Source organism: Anolis sagrei, chromosome 2 (assembly GCF_037176765.1).
Source record: "Anolis sagrei isolate rAnoSag1 chromosome 2, rAnoSag1.mat, whole genome shotgun sequence".
NCBI lineage: Eukaryota > Metazoa > Chordata > Lepidosauria > Squamata > Dactyloidae > Anolis > Anolis sagrei.
The window spans coordinates 156,354,669-156,372,689 of NC_090022.1; the positions used below are offsets into that span (position 1 = coordinate 156,354,669).

General features: G+C 39.8%; 2 protein-coding genes across 3 annotated transcripts in view; one reads left to right on the forward strand and one right to left on the reverse strand.

Moving 5' to 3' along the window:
• Positions 1-12,319, forward strand: part of DNAH6 (dynein axonemal heavy chain 6) — a 185,008-nt gene extending 172,689 nt beyond the window's left edge. For both annotated transcript variants that reach the window (XM_060763696.2, XM_067463974.1), the window contains 5 exons: positions 3,616-3,801; positions 5,808-5,880; positions 7,359-7,510; positions 7,729-7,951; positions 12,015-12,319. In XM_060763696.2, the coding sequence (XP_060619679.2) occupies positions 3,616-3,801; positions 5,808-5,880; positions 7,359-7,510; positions 7,729-7,951; positions 12,015-12,118 (738 nt within the window). In that variant the 3' untranslated portion in view covers positions 12,119-12,319. The remainder of the gene's footprint in view (positions 1-3,615; positions 3,802-5,807; positions 5,881-7,358; positions 7,511-7,728; positions 7,952-12,014) is intronic.
• A 2,041-nt stretch (positions 12,320-14,360) lies between these two features.
• Positions 14,361-18,021, reverse strand: part of LOC132768089 (neuronal acetylcholine receptor subunit alpha-7-like) — a 170,678-nt gene continuing 167,017 nt past the window's right edge. The window contains exon 10 of the mRNA XM_060763693.2: positions 14,361-15,513. Coding sequence (XP_060619676.1) covers positions 14,992-15,513 — 522 coding nt within the window. The 3' untranslated portion in view covers positions 14,361-14,991. The remainder of the gene's footprint in view (positions 15,514-18,021) is intronic.

Sequence of the window (18,021 nt, forward strand, 5' to 3'; positions counted from 1 at the left end):
ACCTTTCCTTTGCACATTTCCTCCCTTAGCTTCTACCTTTATTTAATTCGTTACTTCCTACAAATCTTTTCATTTGCAACTTGGATATAGTGCTTTCAGTTCGTTTCACAATTTGCATTTAGAGCAAGATGAATGTATGGATACAGGATAAAACAGTCCCTAGCTTCTCAATATGCTTTCAGTAACTTCACTGGAAAATGTTAACTTTCTCAGAAAGTTTTCCTATAGCCTTAAGTAACACAGTATATCTTTTTGGGAAAGCATCACACAGTTGTTTTTCAAATTATTTTTTCCTCAATATTTATTAATGTCATAGCTGAAACTGCCTTGAAGGGGGAGTGTGATAAAATTGGAAAACGGCTCTAAGAATATATCTGTTTTCTAAGGCAGGGAAATTTTACTGACAGAGATTTTTTACCCTTATTTCTCAGCACATTTGATTATGTCATATTTGATTATAGATAAAGCCCAATGCTGGTCAAGTGGATTTTACTGCTTTCATTTGAATGAATCGTTTTAAGACATGAATGAATACTTCTTTCTTTTTTAGGCCTTCTGAGTTTTGCCTTTTCAAACAAGTATCCAACAAAGTTCAACAATAAAAAGGGCTTCTATTCTTATGTCAGTAGAAAAAGGAAAAAGAAGGAGGCAATAGGACCTCTTCGAGGAGAAGATGGGGCAATGCTGACAGGGGATAGGGAAAAGGCAGAACTACTTAATGCCTTCTTTGCCTCGGTCTTCTCACAAAAAGAGAGTCTTCAACCTCAGCAAGATGAAGTGGATGAGGGATTGGAGGACATCCAACCCCAAATTGGGAAAGAAGTCGTCCAGGAATACCTGGCCGCTCTTAACGAGTTCAAGTCCCCAGGGCCAGATCAACTACACCCAAGAGTACTGAAGGAACTAGCGGAAGTCATTTCGGAACCATTGGCAACCATCTTTGAGAGTTCTTGGAGAACGGGAGAAGTCCCAGCAGATTGGAGGAGGGCCAATGTGGTCCCAATCTTCAAGAAGGGAAAAAAGGACGACCCAAACAACTACCGTCCGGTCAGCCTCACGTCGATACCGGGCAAGACTCTGGAAAAGATTGTTAAGGAAGCGGTCTGCAAACACTTAGAAACAAATGCAGTCATCGCTAAGAGTCAACATGGATTTATCAAAAACAAGTCATGCCAGACTAATCTGATCTCTTTCTTCGATAGAGCTACAAGCTGGGTAGATGCGGGGAATGCCGTGGATGTAGCGTACCTGGATTTCAGTAAGGCCTTCGACAAGGTCCCCCATGACCTTCTGGCAAGGAAACTAGTCCAATGTGGGCTAGGCAAAACTACGGTGAGGTGGATCTGTAATTGGTTAAGTGGACGAACACAGAGAGTGCTCACTAATGCTTCCTCTTCATCTTGGAAAGAAGTGACGAGCGGAGTGCCGCAGGGTTCCGTCCTGGGCCCGGTACTGTTCAACATCTTTATTAATGACTTAGATGAAGGGCTAGAAGGCATGATCATCAAGTTTGCAGATGACACCAAATTGGGAGGGATAGCCAATACTCCAGAGGACAGGAGCAGAATTCAAAACGATCTTGACAGATTAGAGAGATGGGCCAAAACTAACAAAATGAAGTTCAACAGTGACAAATGCAAGATACTCCGCTTTGGCAGAAAAAATGAAATGCAAAGATACAGAATGGGGGACAATGCCTGGCTCGAGAGCAGTACATGTGAAAAAGATCTTGGAGTCCTTGTGGACAACAAGTTAAACATGAGCCAACAATGTGATGTGGCGGCAAAAAAAGCCAATGGGATTTTGGCCTGCATCAATAGGAGCATAGTGTCTAGATCTAAGGAAGTAATGCTACCCCTCTATTCTGCTTTGGTTAGACCACATCTGGAATACTGTGTCCAATTCTGGGCACCACAATTCAAGAGAGATATTGACAAGCTGGAATGTGTCCAGAGGAGGGCGACTAAAATGATCAAGGGTCTGGAGAACAAGCCCTATGAGGAGCGGCTTAGGGAACTGGGCATGTTTAGCCTGAAGAAGAGAAGGCTGAGAGGAGATATGATAGCCATGTATAAATATGTGAGAGGAAGCCACAGGGAGGAGGGAGCAAGCTTGTTTTCTGCTTCCTTGGAGACTAGGACGCGGAACAATGGCTTCAAACTACAAGAGAGGAGATTCCATCTGAACATTAGGAAGAACTTCCTGACTGTGAGAGCTGTTCAGCAGTGGAACTCTCTGCCCCGGAGTGTGGTGGAGGCTCCTTCTTTGGAAGCTTTTAAGCAGAGGCTGGATGGCCATCTGTCAGGGGTGATTTGAATGCAATATTCCTGCTTCTTGGCAGGGGGTTGGACTGGATGGCCCATGAGGTCTCTTCCAACTCTTTGATTCTATGATTCTATGAAATGTTACTTTCACTTGTGAGTCTAATATGAAAATTGTTCAAGTCACATCCTAGGAAGAGTAAGGCTAGATATTAGAAACAGTGTAATATGCAGTAGTGGATGTTCCAAACTGGAACAGAACCAGTGTGTTAAAGATACAGGTGTAAGAGAAAATAGCCTTTATCTGGATTCAATGCAAAATCATAATTTAGTGTCATGTGAATGAGCCTCAAGGTCATCTACTTCTTCCTCAACCTCCTTTGATTGATGGTATAAATTCCTGTTACTTTATGGTTACTAATAAAGCATAAAGTTAGAAGCAAAAGTCTGTACAGATTAGAATGGGTTAGTAGAAAATAGATGTAGATTATTATAATCTCAGCTGTCACACTGAAAGATGGAAGGGAGAAATGATCAGACTTATGTATGTAACATTAACGAAGTTTACTTTTACACCACACTCTGAAATAGTAGCTTGCTAGTCACCTATTTATGTGATTCACAGACAACATAAATAAGAATGACAGGTTGCTTAGCTATAATTGTGTTTCTTTGTGCGATCATCAGTGAGATCACACAACCCTTCCCATTCTCCCTGCTGTGTATCCTGCTATTCCTAGTTTGGGTGCCTACGGAACTGGAGTTTGCTGGCACCTGCCCTTATATACCGATGAGGAGAGTGGACAGTGTTACCACCAAAAATGTGTCCCTAGAGCTTTAGATGACTCCAAAGGTACATTCAGCAGGTGCAGGATAACTCATTTGTGAGATCTCACAGATAACTATTCAAAGAGATGCAATTACAAGTAAGCAACTATTCATCTTTTTCTTGTGTACACAAATGTAGAAGACAACTTTCCGGCACTGATTTGATTCTATGTGCATGATTTAACTTTGCACTAGTTCTTTTAGGTCTCATCTATGCAGCCCTAAAATGCAGGCCAGGGAACAGGTTAGCCTGAGTTGTCCAAACGATGCCTCAGGCTAATTCACTTTAACCCAGAGTAAACCTGCAAAATACCTGGAAAGATGGTATTTTGCCTTCATAAGCAAGATAAATTGGCATTTAAACCACCGGTTCCACTCACATATGGGCCTGTGTGGAGTGGTCTTAAGTCAACTGCAGAGCAGAAAGGTTCTTTAGAGTCAGAAAAGAAGAGTCTGCTCTTATATGACTGTCATAGTAAGGTGCTTTTTTCATGTCAAAGTGAAACTTTCTTTGTTAAACTTTCAGACCTCTCTAAAAACACTTAACAAAGCAATTGCAGGCTTTGTAGTGATGTCAGAAGAAATGGAGAGGGTGTACCAGAGTTTTCTGAACAACCAGGTACCAGAACTATGGGCCAACAAAGCATATCCATCACTAAAACCTCTAGGAGGATGGGTGAAAGATCTTGTTCTGAGAATTGCCTTTTTAGATGTAAGTATACATGCTATTCGTACAGGAATATATTAAGGTTTTATTTCAGGGTTCTGCTGATGTATCACCTGTGAAATATATCCAAAATATTAATAAAGAATTCAGACCATGTTTATACTTCTTCTTTAAAAGTCATGTTTGCTAATGAACTGCAGTAGTAAATAGTAAAGCCAATAGTATTACTTTATAAAATAATAAACAAAAAGAAAATATATATGTCCAGAATCCAAATGTTTACTGAGCCAATAATAGAGAGAGAAAAATACAGAGACCAGAGCAATTATGGAAGTACCAGCAGTTAGGCATAGTTAGAATTTATTTGAAAAGGGAATGAAGGACCTAGGGATTGAAAAAAAGACTAAAAAAATCTGAGGGTGGTTTTGAAGAAATATAAGAGGCACTATGAATATTTGAGGGGGGCAGTGAGTCATCAAGAAAGAGCAGACAGAATCATTTAAGGGGTTTGAGAGGATGTGAGGCACTAAAAGGTGGTAGAGAAAGCAGAATGAAGGTTATGCGCAAGTTGTTTAGCAAGGAGGAATAAGGGAAACATAAACATTGAAAGAGGAGGAAATAGAAAAAAAGAACATAAAATCATGGCATTTTTTATTTATTACAACTTAGTTTCCATCTTGGTTAGACTAGTAAGTGCCTAATATGAATCACAACAAATAATCAAACTAGAGAACACTTCTAGCTTATCCTTGGCATTTCCTTTTTTAAATAAAAAACAAACATTTTCCTCAACACAGGGCTGACAATAACACCATTGCTTCTCCCAGCTGGATTAACTGATTATTTACAGTAGAGATATTTTTTTTCATGGAAAAAAAGCATTGCAAATTAAGCACCTTCTGTATTTGCAAAAGGCATTTTCCCAAATGTATTTTGGTGCCATAATTTGATAGGGCATTACCTATTGTTGAAGACAGTTCTGCAGTTTTATTGCAGCTGTTAAAATAATGAGCCGCTATTGGTCTATTAGGTGAAAATTCCCTAGACTTGTCTTTAAAGACGTTCAGAGACAGTAATTGTACATTAAATGTTTTTTCAAATCTGGATCCCCTAGAAGAAAGACACCAACAGGCTGCCAAATACTTGAAGTATCTTACAAAACTAATAACAGATAGAAGCAGCAACCACAGAAACAGGGAATGTGGCGTGTAATCATCCCTAACAGAATCAGCAGTTTGTTGTCCAGGGCAGTTGATGCAGAGGCTTGGTTCTCCATCTTCCCCAGGTTAAGAAGCTATTCTCTCTGATCAGTCTATGAGAATGATAACCACAGTAATCATTAAGCAGCCTTCTGCACTCATAGTTTTTCTGATTATGGGGCAAAAGAAAAATAAGAGAAGACCTATAAATTCACACTAGGGCTTTATTTTTATTTTTAACTAGCCGTCCCCTGCCACACATTGCTGTGGCCCACATGGCGGTTCTGTGTGGGAGGTTTAGCCCAATTCTATTGTTGGTGGGGTTCAGAATGCTGTGATTGTAGATGAACTATAAATCCCAGCAACTACAACTCCCAAATGTCAATCTTTTATTTTCCCCAAACTCCGCCAGTGTTTACATTTGAGCATATGGAGTATTTGTGTAGAGTTTGGTCCAGATCCATCATTTTTTTAGTCCACAGTGATCTCTGGATGTAGGTGAACTACACCTCCAAAACCAAAGGACACTGCCCACCAAACCCTTCCAGTATTTTCTGTTGGTCATGGGAGAACTGTGTGGAAGTTTGACCCAATTTTCTCGTTGGTGGGGTTCAGAATGCTCTTTGATTGTAGGTGAACTATAAATCCCAGCAACTACAACTCCCAAATGACAAAATCATTTTTTTTAGTGAAGGACATACATTGGGTTGTTAGGTGTCTTGTTTCCAAATTTGGTGTCAATTCGTCCAGTGGTTTTTGAGTTCTGTTAATCCCACAAACGAATATTACATTTTTATTTATATAGATGGTGTATCAGGTATATTTAACAACTGTCAACTTGTCCCCCTTTAGTTCTGGCTAAAAAGAGGTCCACCCAAATCATTTTGGATCTCTGGTTTCTTCTTTCCACAAGGATTTTTAACAGGTAAATAATAATTGTTCCTTCTGTTGCTCATATTTATGTGATTAGAAATGGCAGCCTCCATCCTCAAAAACACACAGGAGGAGAGATAACATTGGGAAACCTCCAGTTTTACAGAAGCATACCAAATCTCTATGGGGCAAGTGTGAAACTCCTAGTTCCCAATGACTTTATGGAAATGAGCATGTTCATTGCCCATGGAAGACCAACTGTGAGTGGGTGGGAAGGAGAACGGATTCTTAGCTGATTGACTAGACCATCAAGCAGGCTTCTAAGATATAGAAACACACACACACATTTAAAGTTATGTACCATCTAGATTTAATTGCCTAAATTTAACTAAGGATTGTATGCTGAAATGCAGATTGTAAACCAGATCGCAACATGAATCTGAGCTTCACATTGCCAGCTGTAATTGAGGTAACTCAACATTTTTCATCTGAATCATTTACAGTACGGGAGACCTACTAACGTTGATCTATCACTAAGCCCTGTTTGGGATTTCAGGAAACAATTTAGCTTAAGAAATGGCCATGGAGAATGCCATGCTACATGTTTCTACCTCTGGAATTGTTCCTTGATTGCCAACCCAGATACCTCCCTATCTTGTTCATGCCCAGCATTATTTTAAATTGTAATTACATTCGGCCCAGCCATAGATTTTAAATGTGTGTTGTGCTATTGTCAATGCTATTTGTGTTGAGATTTATTTTAATTGCTTTGTATTGTTGTTGTTATTGCTTGTATTGATGTATTGTGGGCTCGGCCTTATGTAAGCCGCACCGAGTCCCTTGCGGAGATGGTGGTGGGGTACAAATAAAGTATTATTATTATTATTATTATTTATATGAATATCTTTAGAAAGAGGCTGACTCATGTACAATGGAACATTGGCTTCCGTGTGAGCCAGCATCCCAGCAGTGCCCTATATCTTTCATACATTACTTCAAAATATGAAGTGTCACAGCACCAGGCATGTAGCCGGGGGGGGGGGGCGCTCGGGGGGCTTCAGCCCCCCCCCCCAAATTCTCATGGTGGTTCGCGAGAAGGCCTTACTGGTGCATTATTTAAACTGTTGTTTATTCATATCATGATCTGATCACCATACTCAATATATCCCATATGAATGGGGGTATTGGGGTAATGATACAAAAGGTTTGCTAGGCTAGACCCTCTTTCACTCAGACTCAGCCCCCCCCTGAAACTCAGCCCCCCCCAAAAAAACCCTGAAATTTTTTTAGCCCCCCCCCCCCCCCCCCGAAACGAAATCCTGGCTACGGGCCTGCACAGCACATTATTACTTGGATGTGAAGGAAAGTATTTAATGACACAGGTTTCTATGAAAATTCTTTGCAATTATGAACTTCTAGGTTTTTTTTCAATTTGCTCATTATCAAACTTTAACTTAGCAAAAATGCCTTTCTCCTTCAGTGACTGTTTTTTGTGTTTGTTTTGCATTCTGTGCATGTTGTGCTTGTCAGGAACTCTTCAGAATCATGCTAGAAAATATAACTTACCAATCGATGAGCTCAGTTTTAATTATAATATCATCCCCGTCTATCGTGATCAAGTGCACGTCACCGAAGCTGCTAAAACGTGTCTCTTTGGGCAACAATTACCAATGGATGTTGAGGTATTTAATTTCCTATGATTGTCATCACCATTCAATCACACTAAAAGAAAAACTTGTATTTAAAAAAATAATCATCAGATATATTACAGTTTATATCACATCTGACAAGGGCATATCTCGATCAAAGATAGGACATGTTATTGTCAGTTGGTGAATAGTTAGATCCATTCTTTTTGGTGAATTTCTGTGTTTTTATCAAGTTTTGATATTTATTTCAGCTACCCTCCCCTGAAGATGGTGTGCTGGTTCATGGGATGTTTATGGATGCAAGTCGCTGGGATGATGAAGAAATGGTTATAGAAGATGCTCTGCCAAGGCAGATGAACCCAGTGCTGCCAGTAGTCCATTTTGAGCCCCACCAAAATTATGAACCAAGTCCATCGTTGTATCATGCACCGCTCTATAAAACTGGAGCCAGAGCAGGAACACTGTCCACCACAGGTACGTTTCTTTAATTAAACAGCAGAAAGGAGATCATTCTAATCAGTTTTGTACATTACATTAAAAAATGCCATTGTATGAACGGTCCAGACAATTACTTATCTAAACTACTGCTTTCTTGGGAATGTAAAATCTTAAGGTATGGTAAACTTTCCAGATTTCAACTTGGTTTGTCAATTTGAGTTAAAGTGGAGAATACTTAGGGGATACTTACTACCCCCCCCCCATCCCAGCATTGTAACTTCCCTCTTAAATGTCCCATGCAAACAGATAAACTTTTGGGAAACTTACATGGTGACTCCTCCTCATTCTCCTCTACAGTGTTTTTCTTTTTAAAAAAACAACAAAATGGCTGGGGAGATTGGAGTATCTTTATGTGTGGGTCCCGCGTAGGGCACTTTTCCTGGTTCCTAGAATGCAAGAAAATGTAGTTTTCCTGAAACATCTCAAATTAGAAACTACCCCAGAAAATTAGTGTTTCCCAGTGCCAGGGAGGAGAGAAAGACCATAAAGAAATAGAGAATATAGAGAAAGGAATGTCTCTTTTTCCATTCTTAAATGATGTGTGTATGCTCAGATGACTTATCAGATATACTCTGATTCTTTTGAGATAGTTAGCACAGTGTTGCACTGTATGCGGTATAAATGTTGGAGTGTGCCGAGCTATGTTTATTAAAACCCTTATTTCGTGGCAGTATTGCAAGGACTAGCACATAGGAGTTGTGTATGTCGGGCTCATCAGATTCATATTTTTCAGCCAGAAGTGTTGTAAACATTTGCCAGAAACATGTAACGTGAAAGAGTAGTCATCATTTCAATGAAAAGAGGACCAAATCCACCAGTTTGACCCAGAACTAGCTAGGCATTCATAAGTTTCCTCTGTGTGTACTTGTTTTCACAAGATTTCTCTTCCCTGTGTTGCTATGGGTTTTCTGGGCTGTATGTCCATGTTCCAGAAGCATTCTCTAAACAGCCTGGAAAACTCACAACAGCCCAGTGATTCTGGCCATGAAAGCCTTCGACAACATGTTTCTCTTCTCATTTATAATATTGGCATTGATGATGTCACATACATTACATCCCCTGCCCCTGAACTCTGTCTTCCCATACATTAAAAATGAATCTGTTAGGTAGCACTTGGAAGATAAACCATAACAGTAACTACATAAGTAAGTGACTGGGGAAGGAAGGTGTTTCCATTTCAACCCTTGAGTTGCTTTAAAATAGCATTAGGTTGTTTCCAAATGACTGTAGTGCAACTGACTCACACTCTCCCCTAAATAAATCAAATCTGAAACACAAGTCTTTATTATGTTGTTCCCTGAGGAAAGATACCAAGGCTAGAAAAAAATATTCCAGAAAATATAAGTTTAAAAACATATTCCTCAAATGATAGAAAATTCCAGCAAGAAGAATCCTGGAATATTTCTCTGTGCAGAAATATTTTTATGCCCCACAAACTGTTTCCGGAACAGAAATTCTCTTTTCTGAGCAAAGTTTTCACAATTTTGTGAAAACCAAACTGCAAATAGTCTTCCAAAATGATGCTTTCTTCAATAGGAAGAAAATCGTTAAATTATTTACTACTTCCTTTGCAAACCCTAATTACATCCTTAAAGGATTCTGACATGAAGCTGGTGTTCAATCACACAATACAGAAATGTTCACCATGGGATCCCCCACATTTCTGGCTCCAGCATTAAATGAAAAATCTGGAGAAGGACCCCAGTGCATGCGTTGAATAGTCCTGAATCTAATCTTCCAAAGATTTCCGTTGATATGACACACATGTTTCAGAGCACAGGCTTTGAAAAGGATTTCCACAGTATAAAATACTATTATGGCTCTTGTGCCTTAAAACTGGCATCTTCAAATTCTTCAAAAAAGAAATCCTGGCACGATTAGAAAGAATAGGCTGTTGAAAGAAGGGAGTATTGTAATTTTCTGAGAGAGAAGCGTGAATAGCTAAATGCATATATAACTGCATAAAGGGATATTGGAAGTCACTTCTTTCTTATCCGTTTCATTATTTTTTGTTACATTTTAATTTTTATTGTATTGTATTTCAGTTCTCTTTTTATCATCTTTCCATTCTAAATGTATTTCAAAAATGTTTTTAAAATTCTGACAAAGTTCATATTCACTGGCCTGTTGGAAATATGAGCTTCATGGCTGGAACTCCATATTTCTTTTTTCACTTCACATTTTAATCCCTGATGAAGCACTCGTGTTTTCTCACTTCGTTCTCCACCAGTTGTGCCTGTCCTTCCTCCTTTTGTCCCCCAAGTGGGATGGCAGTGCCATGTCACGGGTAAAACAAAGAGCTGGAGCGATATGCCTTACTTTCAGAGCCACTTCAATGCCAACTTGAGGGAACAGGCTAATATTTCACTGTAAACCACTTTCACCAGATAGATAATACTTGTTAGACTGGGGTAGGCCTGGTGTTTAAATGAACAATAGCAGCCAGTTTACTTTGTTCTTGGAGTATGGTATACAGGTGGCTACTTGTTTTCTTGCACTTTACGGGCAGTTCCCTATAGGTTCTAAAGGTTTATATTTAAGTTCAATTTGTATGAAAGTTGGAACAGATATATTTGTAAGTGTAAACATGAGCTGACAATGTGATGCGATGGCAAAAAAGCCAATGGGATTTTGGCCTGCATCAATAGGAGTCTAGTGTCTAGATCCAGGGAAGTCATGCTACCCCTCTATTCTGCCTTGGCTAGACCACACCTAGAATATTGTGTCCAGTTCTGGGCACCACAATTGAAGAGAGATGTTGACAAGCTAGAATGTGTCTAGAGGAGGGCGACTAAAATGATCAAAGGTCTGGAGAACAAGCCCTATGAGGAGCAGCTTAAAGAGCTGGGCATGTTTAGCCTGAAGAAGAGAAGGCTGAGAGGAGACATGATAGCCATGTATAAATATGTGAGAGGAAGTCATAGGGAGGAGGGAGTGAGCTTCTTTTCTGGAGACTAGGACATGCAGCAATGGCTTCAAATTAAAAGAAAGGAGATTCCTTCTGAACATTAGGAAGAACTTCCTGACTGTCAAAACTGTTCAGCAGTGTGGTAGAGGCTCCTTCTTTTGAAACTTTTAAACAGAAACTGGATGGCCATCTGTCGGAGTGCTTTGAATGCAGCTTTCCTGCTTCTTGGCAAGGTGTTGGACTGAATGTCCCATGTGGTCTCTTCCAACTCTATGATTCTATGATTCTACAGCCAGAAAGATGAGTGCAGTGCTACAAAACACCTTTTGATATGGGTAAGGGAGCCTTGGGGCTCCAATTCAGACTTGGTGGGGGAGCAGGAGGGGAAGGGACCCACATCCCCTCTTGAGCCCATCATGAATGATGAAGGGAGTGCCTTGTGCCGGAGTGGGAGAGGAGGAGACCCACACAATATGCCTTGGGGTAGTGCATCCCCTCCTGAGCCCACCATGAATGACGAAGGGAGTGGCCAACACTTTCTCCCTCCTTGCTGTCCACCCATATCTGCAACCAGATATGGGTGTGTACTGCTGGCAAGTATGGCCGCCTTCCATGCCTGCCTGTCACCATGGCTGAGGCAAAGTCACTGCTGCCCCTGGACACTGTTATCAGTTGTGCAGCTTGTTTGTGGCTGCCACAGACATTCTATAGACCACCTCCTCTCACACCCTTATTTCCTCCCTACACTTTGGCTGTGGTCTGGGGAACCCCTATGTATAGTAATAGCTTCCATTCATAAATACAAGTCAGGGACTGCCTGTATTCAGTGACATGTTCTATAATGCTATGACAATTGAACAGAAAATATTTTTGTGCCTTCAGGACATTGATGCCTGCAGTCTTTAGTCTGATACATTGAGTTTTCTTCCTTAAAAACTAGCCAATACCTGCACATCCACCGAGATAAGTGAATCAGGTGTATTCAGAGCTTAGCACATATATTTAGATTGCATTAGAGATTAGTTGTAACAAGTTGTTCTATTTTATTTATTTTAAATTTGATCAGCTTTATGTATATTTTAATGATTATTAGTTTGGAACTAATAATGTTTTTCTCCCTTTCTCAATTAGGTCATTCCACCAATTTTGTAGTTACGGTCTTATTGCCTTCCAAAAGGCCAAGTGACTACTGGATCTCCAAAGGGTCTGCCTTGCTTTGCCAGTTGAATGAGTAACGAGGGCATGCTGCTGTCCAGCCAGATGTCTGCGTTGTGCTCACATTGTCTTCCAGGTGCCAAGTTGTAACATTAAATTAATGTCATGCCATTGGCATAATTACCCTGTGTGATTACACTGTCAGAAGGCCATGGCTTCTTTCTAAATGATTTTTAAACTAATTGCATTAGACTTTAGTAATAAAATGGATGTGGTATTTATTTTCCATTTCACTCTCTTTTTTGATCATGTATTTCCTAACAGCTCCTATGTTTTGTGCATCAGTGATGATAGATAGATAGATAGACAGACAGACAGACAGACAGACAGACAGACATAGATAGATAGATAGATAGATAGATAGATAGATAGATAAGTAGGTAGGTAGGTAGGTAGGTAGGTAGGTAGGTAGATAATGTTCGTGTCCTAAACAAAAGGAAACATGCTTTGCATTAAAATGGTGATTTGCTGGGAACCGAGTGCAAATTGCTTATAGTAGTAAACATTTCTAAGGGGGGAAATATTAGTCAGCCTGTCAATGTTTCATTTTGTTTTATCTCTCAAATGTAAGCAATAAATGTTCCACACATACACACACACAGGTAGTATTTATAGGGTTTTTATGTAAGAAATTCTATCATCAGTATGACTTGGCACCTTGCAAGAGAGTTGAAAAAATGTACATTCTACAATATTACTCCTTTACTTCACATACATTGATACAGATGTAACATTTTATTTTGGAAGGGATAATTGATATAAGTTGTGATTTAGGGTAAGTTTATTATTAGTTATATATAAGGACATGTGTAGCCGTAATTCAGGAAGATGATATTGAGAAAACTGCTTAGTCAGTAACTGTGGCCTATCATTAGGGATGCAGAGCTTTGTGAATTTTATGCTTGCATGTAAGAAACCATTTCAAAAATTTTTCTGTCTGCTAGCCAAAATTAAGGGTTTTGCACACTTTAATGTTTTTTACACTTAAAGAGGGGACCCGTTGGTGGCACAGTGGGTTAAACCGCTGAGCTGCTGAACTTGCTGACTTTTTTTTTTTGTTGTGTCAGGAGCGACCTGAGAAACTGCAAGTTGCTTCTGGTGTGAGAGAATTGGCCGTCTGCAAGGACGTTGCCCAGGGGACACCCGGATGATTTGATGTTTTATCATCCTTGTGGGAGACTTCTCTCATGTCCCCGTATGAGGAGCTGATAGAGGGAGCTCACCTGCCGCTCCCAGGATTCGAACCTGTGACCTTCCGGTCTTCAGTCCTGTCAACACAGGGGTTTAACCCACTGCGCCACCGGGGGCTCCTTGCTGACTGAAAGGTTGGCAGTTCGAATCCAGGAGCGGGTTGAGCTCCCACTGTTAGGCCCAGCTTCTGCTAAATGATCAGTTCAAAAACATGCAAGTTTGAGTATATCAACAGGTACTGCTTCTGTGGAAAGGTAACAGCACTCCATGCAGTCATGCTGGCCACATGACCGTGGAGGTGTCTACGGACAACACCAGCTCTTCAGCTTAGAAATAGAGATGAGCACCACCCCCCAGAGTTGGACACAACTAGATATAATGTCAGGGGAACCCTTTACCTTGAACTTGAAAAACCCTCATGTGGACAGAAACTAGTTTGATGCAAACACCTTTTTGATACTAAAACATTTTTTTCTTCACGCAATGTACAGAAGGTTTTGGGTTTTTTTGGCAGTACCTAAGGATTTGTCACGATCAAAACTCCAAATTGGTATCTCAGTATGCTGAGACATTATTTCTCATTGAAGATGGGGAGATTATATTTTTAGGTAACTACTTTTCATTGGGAAGGAACTCCCTGATTATCAACCTCTTTATGGATTATACAATTTCTTCTTAACCCATTACAGCAGAAGTTGTTGAAACATGATATTAATCTGCAGTAAAATGGATTAGAAGCCCAGGGGAAACATATTCCAATTCAAAGCAGTAGGTGCAAAGACACTGAACCTTGCTTCGGGCATGTTTAGATACTCCTCTAAATAGGTTTTAAATTGATAATGAGTGGTTCTCCATCCAGCAAGTGAGGCAGGTGCTGGTTTCATGCATGTATGGGACCGCTATGGAATTGTAAGGGAAAAGGATTGGTATCAGTTAAAGCAGTGCATTTCAGGGAACTTTAAGTATCTATATACAAATCAATCTGAAGGCAAGAGTAGTAACACTGTGAGCTGCAACACTCTTGTTAGGGAAAAGGGAAGCTGAAATTCCTGTAATAGAAAAACATGAATATTCAACAGGAAACATTTTATAACATATTAGAAAAAGGGTGTTGCATGGATGGTACATTATTACCAATTGGAGAAGTATTTTAAACAATCACGGTGATAATAAAAACTAAAATGCACAGTTCATTTGGCAAACTGTAACTAACAATGTACTTCAAGGCGGAAGTGATACATTACCATAGATGAAACTTGTGTTAATGAAATATTTAAAACAAAAATTCTGAAAATGACACATTTAACAAAGAACATGTTTCTAGGAAGGATTTACCAATGTAGTCAATTGTTCACTAGTGTTTCCCTAGTAGTTGACAAAGTTTAATAGTAACTAGGTAATGTTTATGTGGTATAATCTGGTTTCTTATCTAATATTTATCAGAAATATTGACCACAAGAACAGGAAGAAGACACTGTTTAAGAAACAAGTGACAGAGTCAGGTACCTCATCCTGTACCTATCATCTTGAACAGTGGGGACTCAATTTGATATTGAAACTTATTCCAACTGCTTTCCACCTTTGAGATCAGTGCAGAAAGTACACTTTCCCATTTTATATCTTATCATTTATCAAAATTAATGGCATCCGTTCATAATCTCCAGTTACATTTTGGAGCTGGTTTTGTTCATTTCAGAGATCCTTATGTAAAATCTTTTGTAACAGCTTCGATAAAATTTGGAGCAGACATAAGTATTGTAAGTGTACAGATGATGGCAAAAAGGGAAAACGCCACGAGGCATAATCTGTCTATGACAGCAGCTGCAAATTTCCACTCGCTGCAGACTTCTTCCCCTTCGTCCTGTTTTCGGAAGCGGGCCGCAATGAACTGAACTTCTTCGAGGATTTTCACAATCACTGGGATAGTATCCATTAAAGCTTTTCTTTGACTAATTTCACTATCTTCAAGAGAAGATTCAGGACCCTTCCCGTTTTTGTTACCTGTGTCACTGTTCTGGGGGCAACAGGGGTTTTCCATCGCATGGTAGCTGTAGATCACATTGCCATTGCTAGATTGGTGCCCAGGTAAAACGTTCATTTCTACACTGCTGACACTTGACTGGTGCCTAGAATGGCTGTATTTGCAAGAAAGGGGCCTTATGCTCTCGCCGGGTTTTTTCATTCTCAAAAACCATGCACACCAGTTCAGCAAAACCACACGGACCTGTAAAACACAGAAACAATTGACACATTTTGTGAAGACTTTGAATGACTAGCTCTACTTCAGTTACCCAAGGAACAAAATGCTGTATGTATTTCAGAAAGTGACATTAAAACTCTGCACGTTGCTATATGAAGCATCACTACGTCATCTAAAGTCAAAGATGCAAGGTAAAAACATTTTTCCATTATCTGAGCTTTTGGTATTCCTCTCCATCTGAGCCTAGTCATCTGAAGAACATCTGCCTTAAAAGTATATCATGAGACCTCTTGTTATAGTTCTAAGCAATGCTCCTGCTGTCCTAAAATTGCTTACCACCTTCTCTAATAAAAATGTGTGTAGCTTTCTGAAAACATTTGAGTGCTCCCAGAAATGGGAATTTATCAAGATGTGGCAATTGGCAAGTGGTTACATTTGTGAAATCATAGAACTGAAAGAAAAGAAAACAGAGAAGTCCAACTATTAGTGTGCCACAGACAATCTGTACTTTCAAATTTATTATTTGATTCTCCCACCTCTCTATTGTCAAATTTGCATATGTACCATTATATTTATTACATGTCAAAAGCATTGCATGAAATAGTTTTTCTAGAACTGATAAAATAAAGGGATCACAAGCTGCTAGATAGTTTTAGACCAAAAACGGGCAACAGCAACTGCATTGTCTATAGTTTTAAACAATTTTTTCTCTGTGCATGAGGCACAGCATTGTATGCAAGCATACAGATGCTGAGTTGTTTGTTCTGCTTCACAATCACATAAGGTGGAGGATTCTTCTAGGTAGTGCCATTCTGACAGGTTGTCTTTTGATCTGCCAACTCCGCTTCTGAATCTATTCATGGACTTCCAAGTTTCCCATTCTTGGTTTGCCCCTAGAGGAAGACCCTTGTGGGGGGCAAACCTGATTTTGCTGCCTACAGGGATATTCTTGTTGTTGCTGAAGGAACATTCAGAGGGGTGGTGGTTCTTGAGGTGGTTCTCCTTGATGGAAGTCTACTGGAAGGAGGCTGATAACCATACAATTGGTGGCTTTCACCATGTTCACCCTTATTTCTCTCGCAATTGGCTGCAGATTCATGCACATTGGGGGGAGGGAGGCAATGCCAGCTAGCTAGCATATAGAGTCTATCAACAGATGTAGGTTTAAGACATCCCAGTGATTATTCTACATGTCTCATGTTTACATGTCGATACTCAGCATGAACAAACAGCTGGTTTTGGGAAAGATTCATACAATGATCCATCTAATGATCTGTTTTTCAGCTATCAAAACCACTATAAAATTAACAGTGTAATAATGGGATCTTAAAACGACTTGGAAAAAACTTGTATCCATCATCATGGTCTGCAAGTGACAACCTTTTAATAGGGAATAGTTTCCATGTTGCATCCTGCCAACTCCAGGAGAATGAGTTATAGGAGATGGTGAAACTAGGTTGCATTTAGTGTATGGCAAGCATATGGGATATGGTTGGGTCTAGAAAGGCAAAAAGCAAAGGTAAGAATTGGGAGAGATTTTCATTCTATTATTGGCCTACCAAACCAGGAAAGACAGACTGGGCTCCCATCTGTGTGCATGGAGGATTCAGGAAATTTGAAACATACCTAGGCAAAGAGAAACTAGGCCATTTTACCAAGCATGCTGGGTTTTACAGAAACATGGGCAATTATTAATCAGACCTCTCTTACATTGTTAATGAATTTGTAATCTTCAAAAGAAGTCCAGGAAAACATTTTAGGAGCTCTGATTTTTTTTAAAAAAAAATCTTAGTCTAATACTCTACAGTAGCAGCATTGGCCTTTCTCAAGGGCTATATTGGCATTTGCATGAACTGTGTTAAACAAGTGAGCGAATACATATTGAACTTTACTTTTTCTCATGATCAAAACAGCTGGCCTTTTTCCTGATCTTTGTCAAAACTGGGCAGGCTTGACATCTCTCTATTTCAACAGATCTCTATGGATGGAGAAGCTGCATTTTCAGCAGGTCGTGTATATTTGGCTAAGACATCTCAATTAAATACAAAATTAGCGATCCTAAAAACAGCCTACAAAATTCTTTGAACAAATATTGGAAAAACTAAGGGAGGGGGATTGCAAATAAAACAAGTCCAAGTCCAAAAATTTAAATTCAGCTGCCTCACCCCTGTTTAAACATACACAGTTATCCAAAAGAAAAGAGGGGGTGTGTCTCAGGTGAGTCATGGTTCTGGAAAGTGGGGGCAATGTTGCTAATGCCACTCTCTATCCAGTAAAAGCTAATCCTCACATTTCGTAACCTTTGTGATCATGGTGTAGATCAGGGGTGTCAAAATCACTTTCACCGAGGGCCACATCACCTTATGGTTGCCTTCAAAGGGGCATTTGTAACTTTAAAACTACAAATGTAACTATGTTGCCCTGCCATTGAAGGGGTTTGATACGTGTGATGTAGACATTGCTTCAGCTCATTCCTTGTGTTTTCCTATGGTTTAAGGGATGTTTAGTACTCCCAAAAGCTGAGGGGGGGGG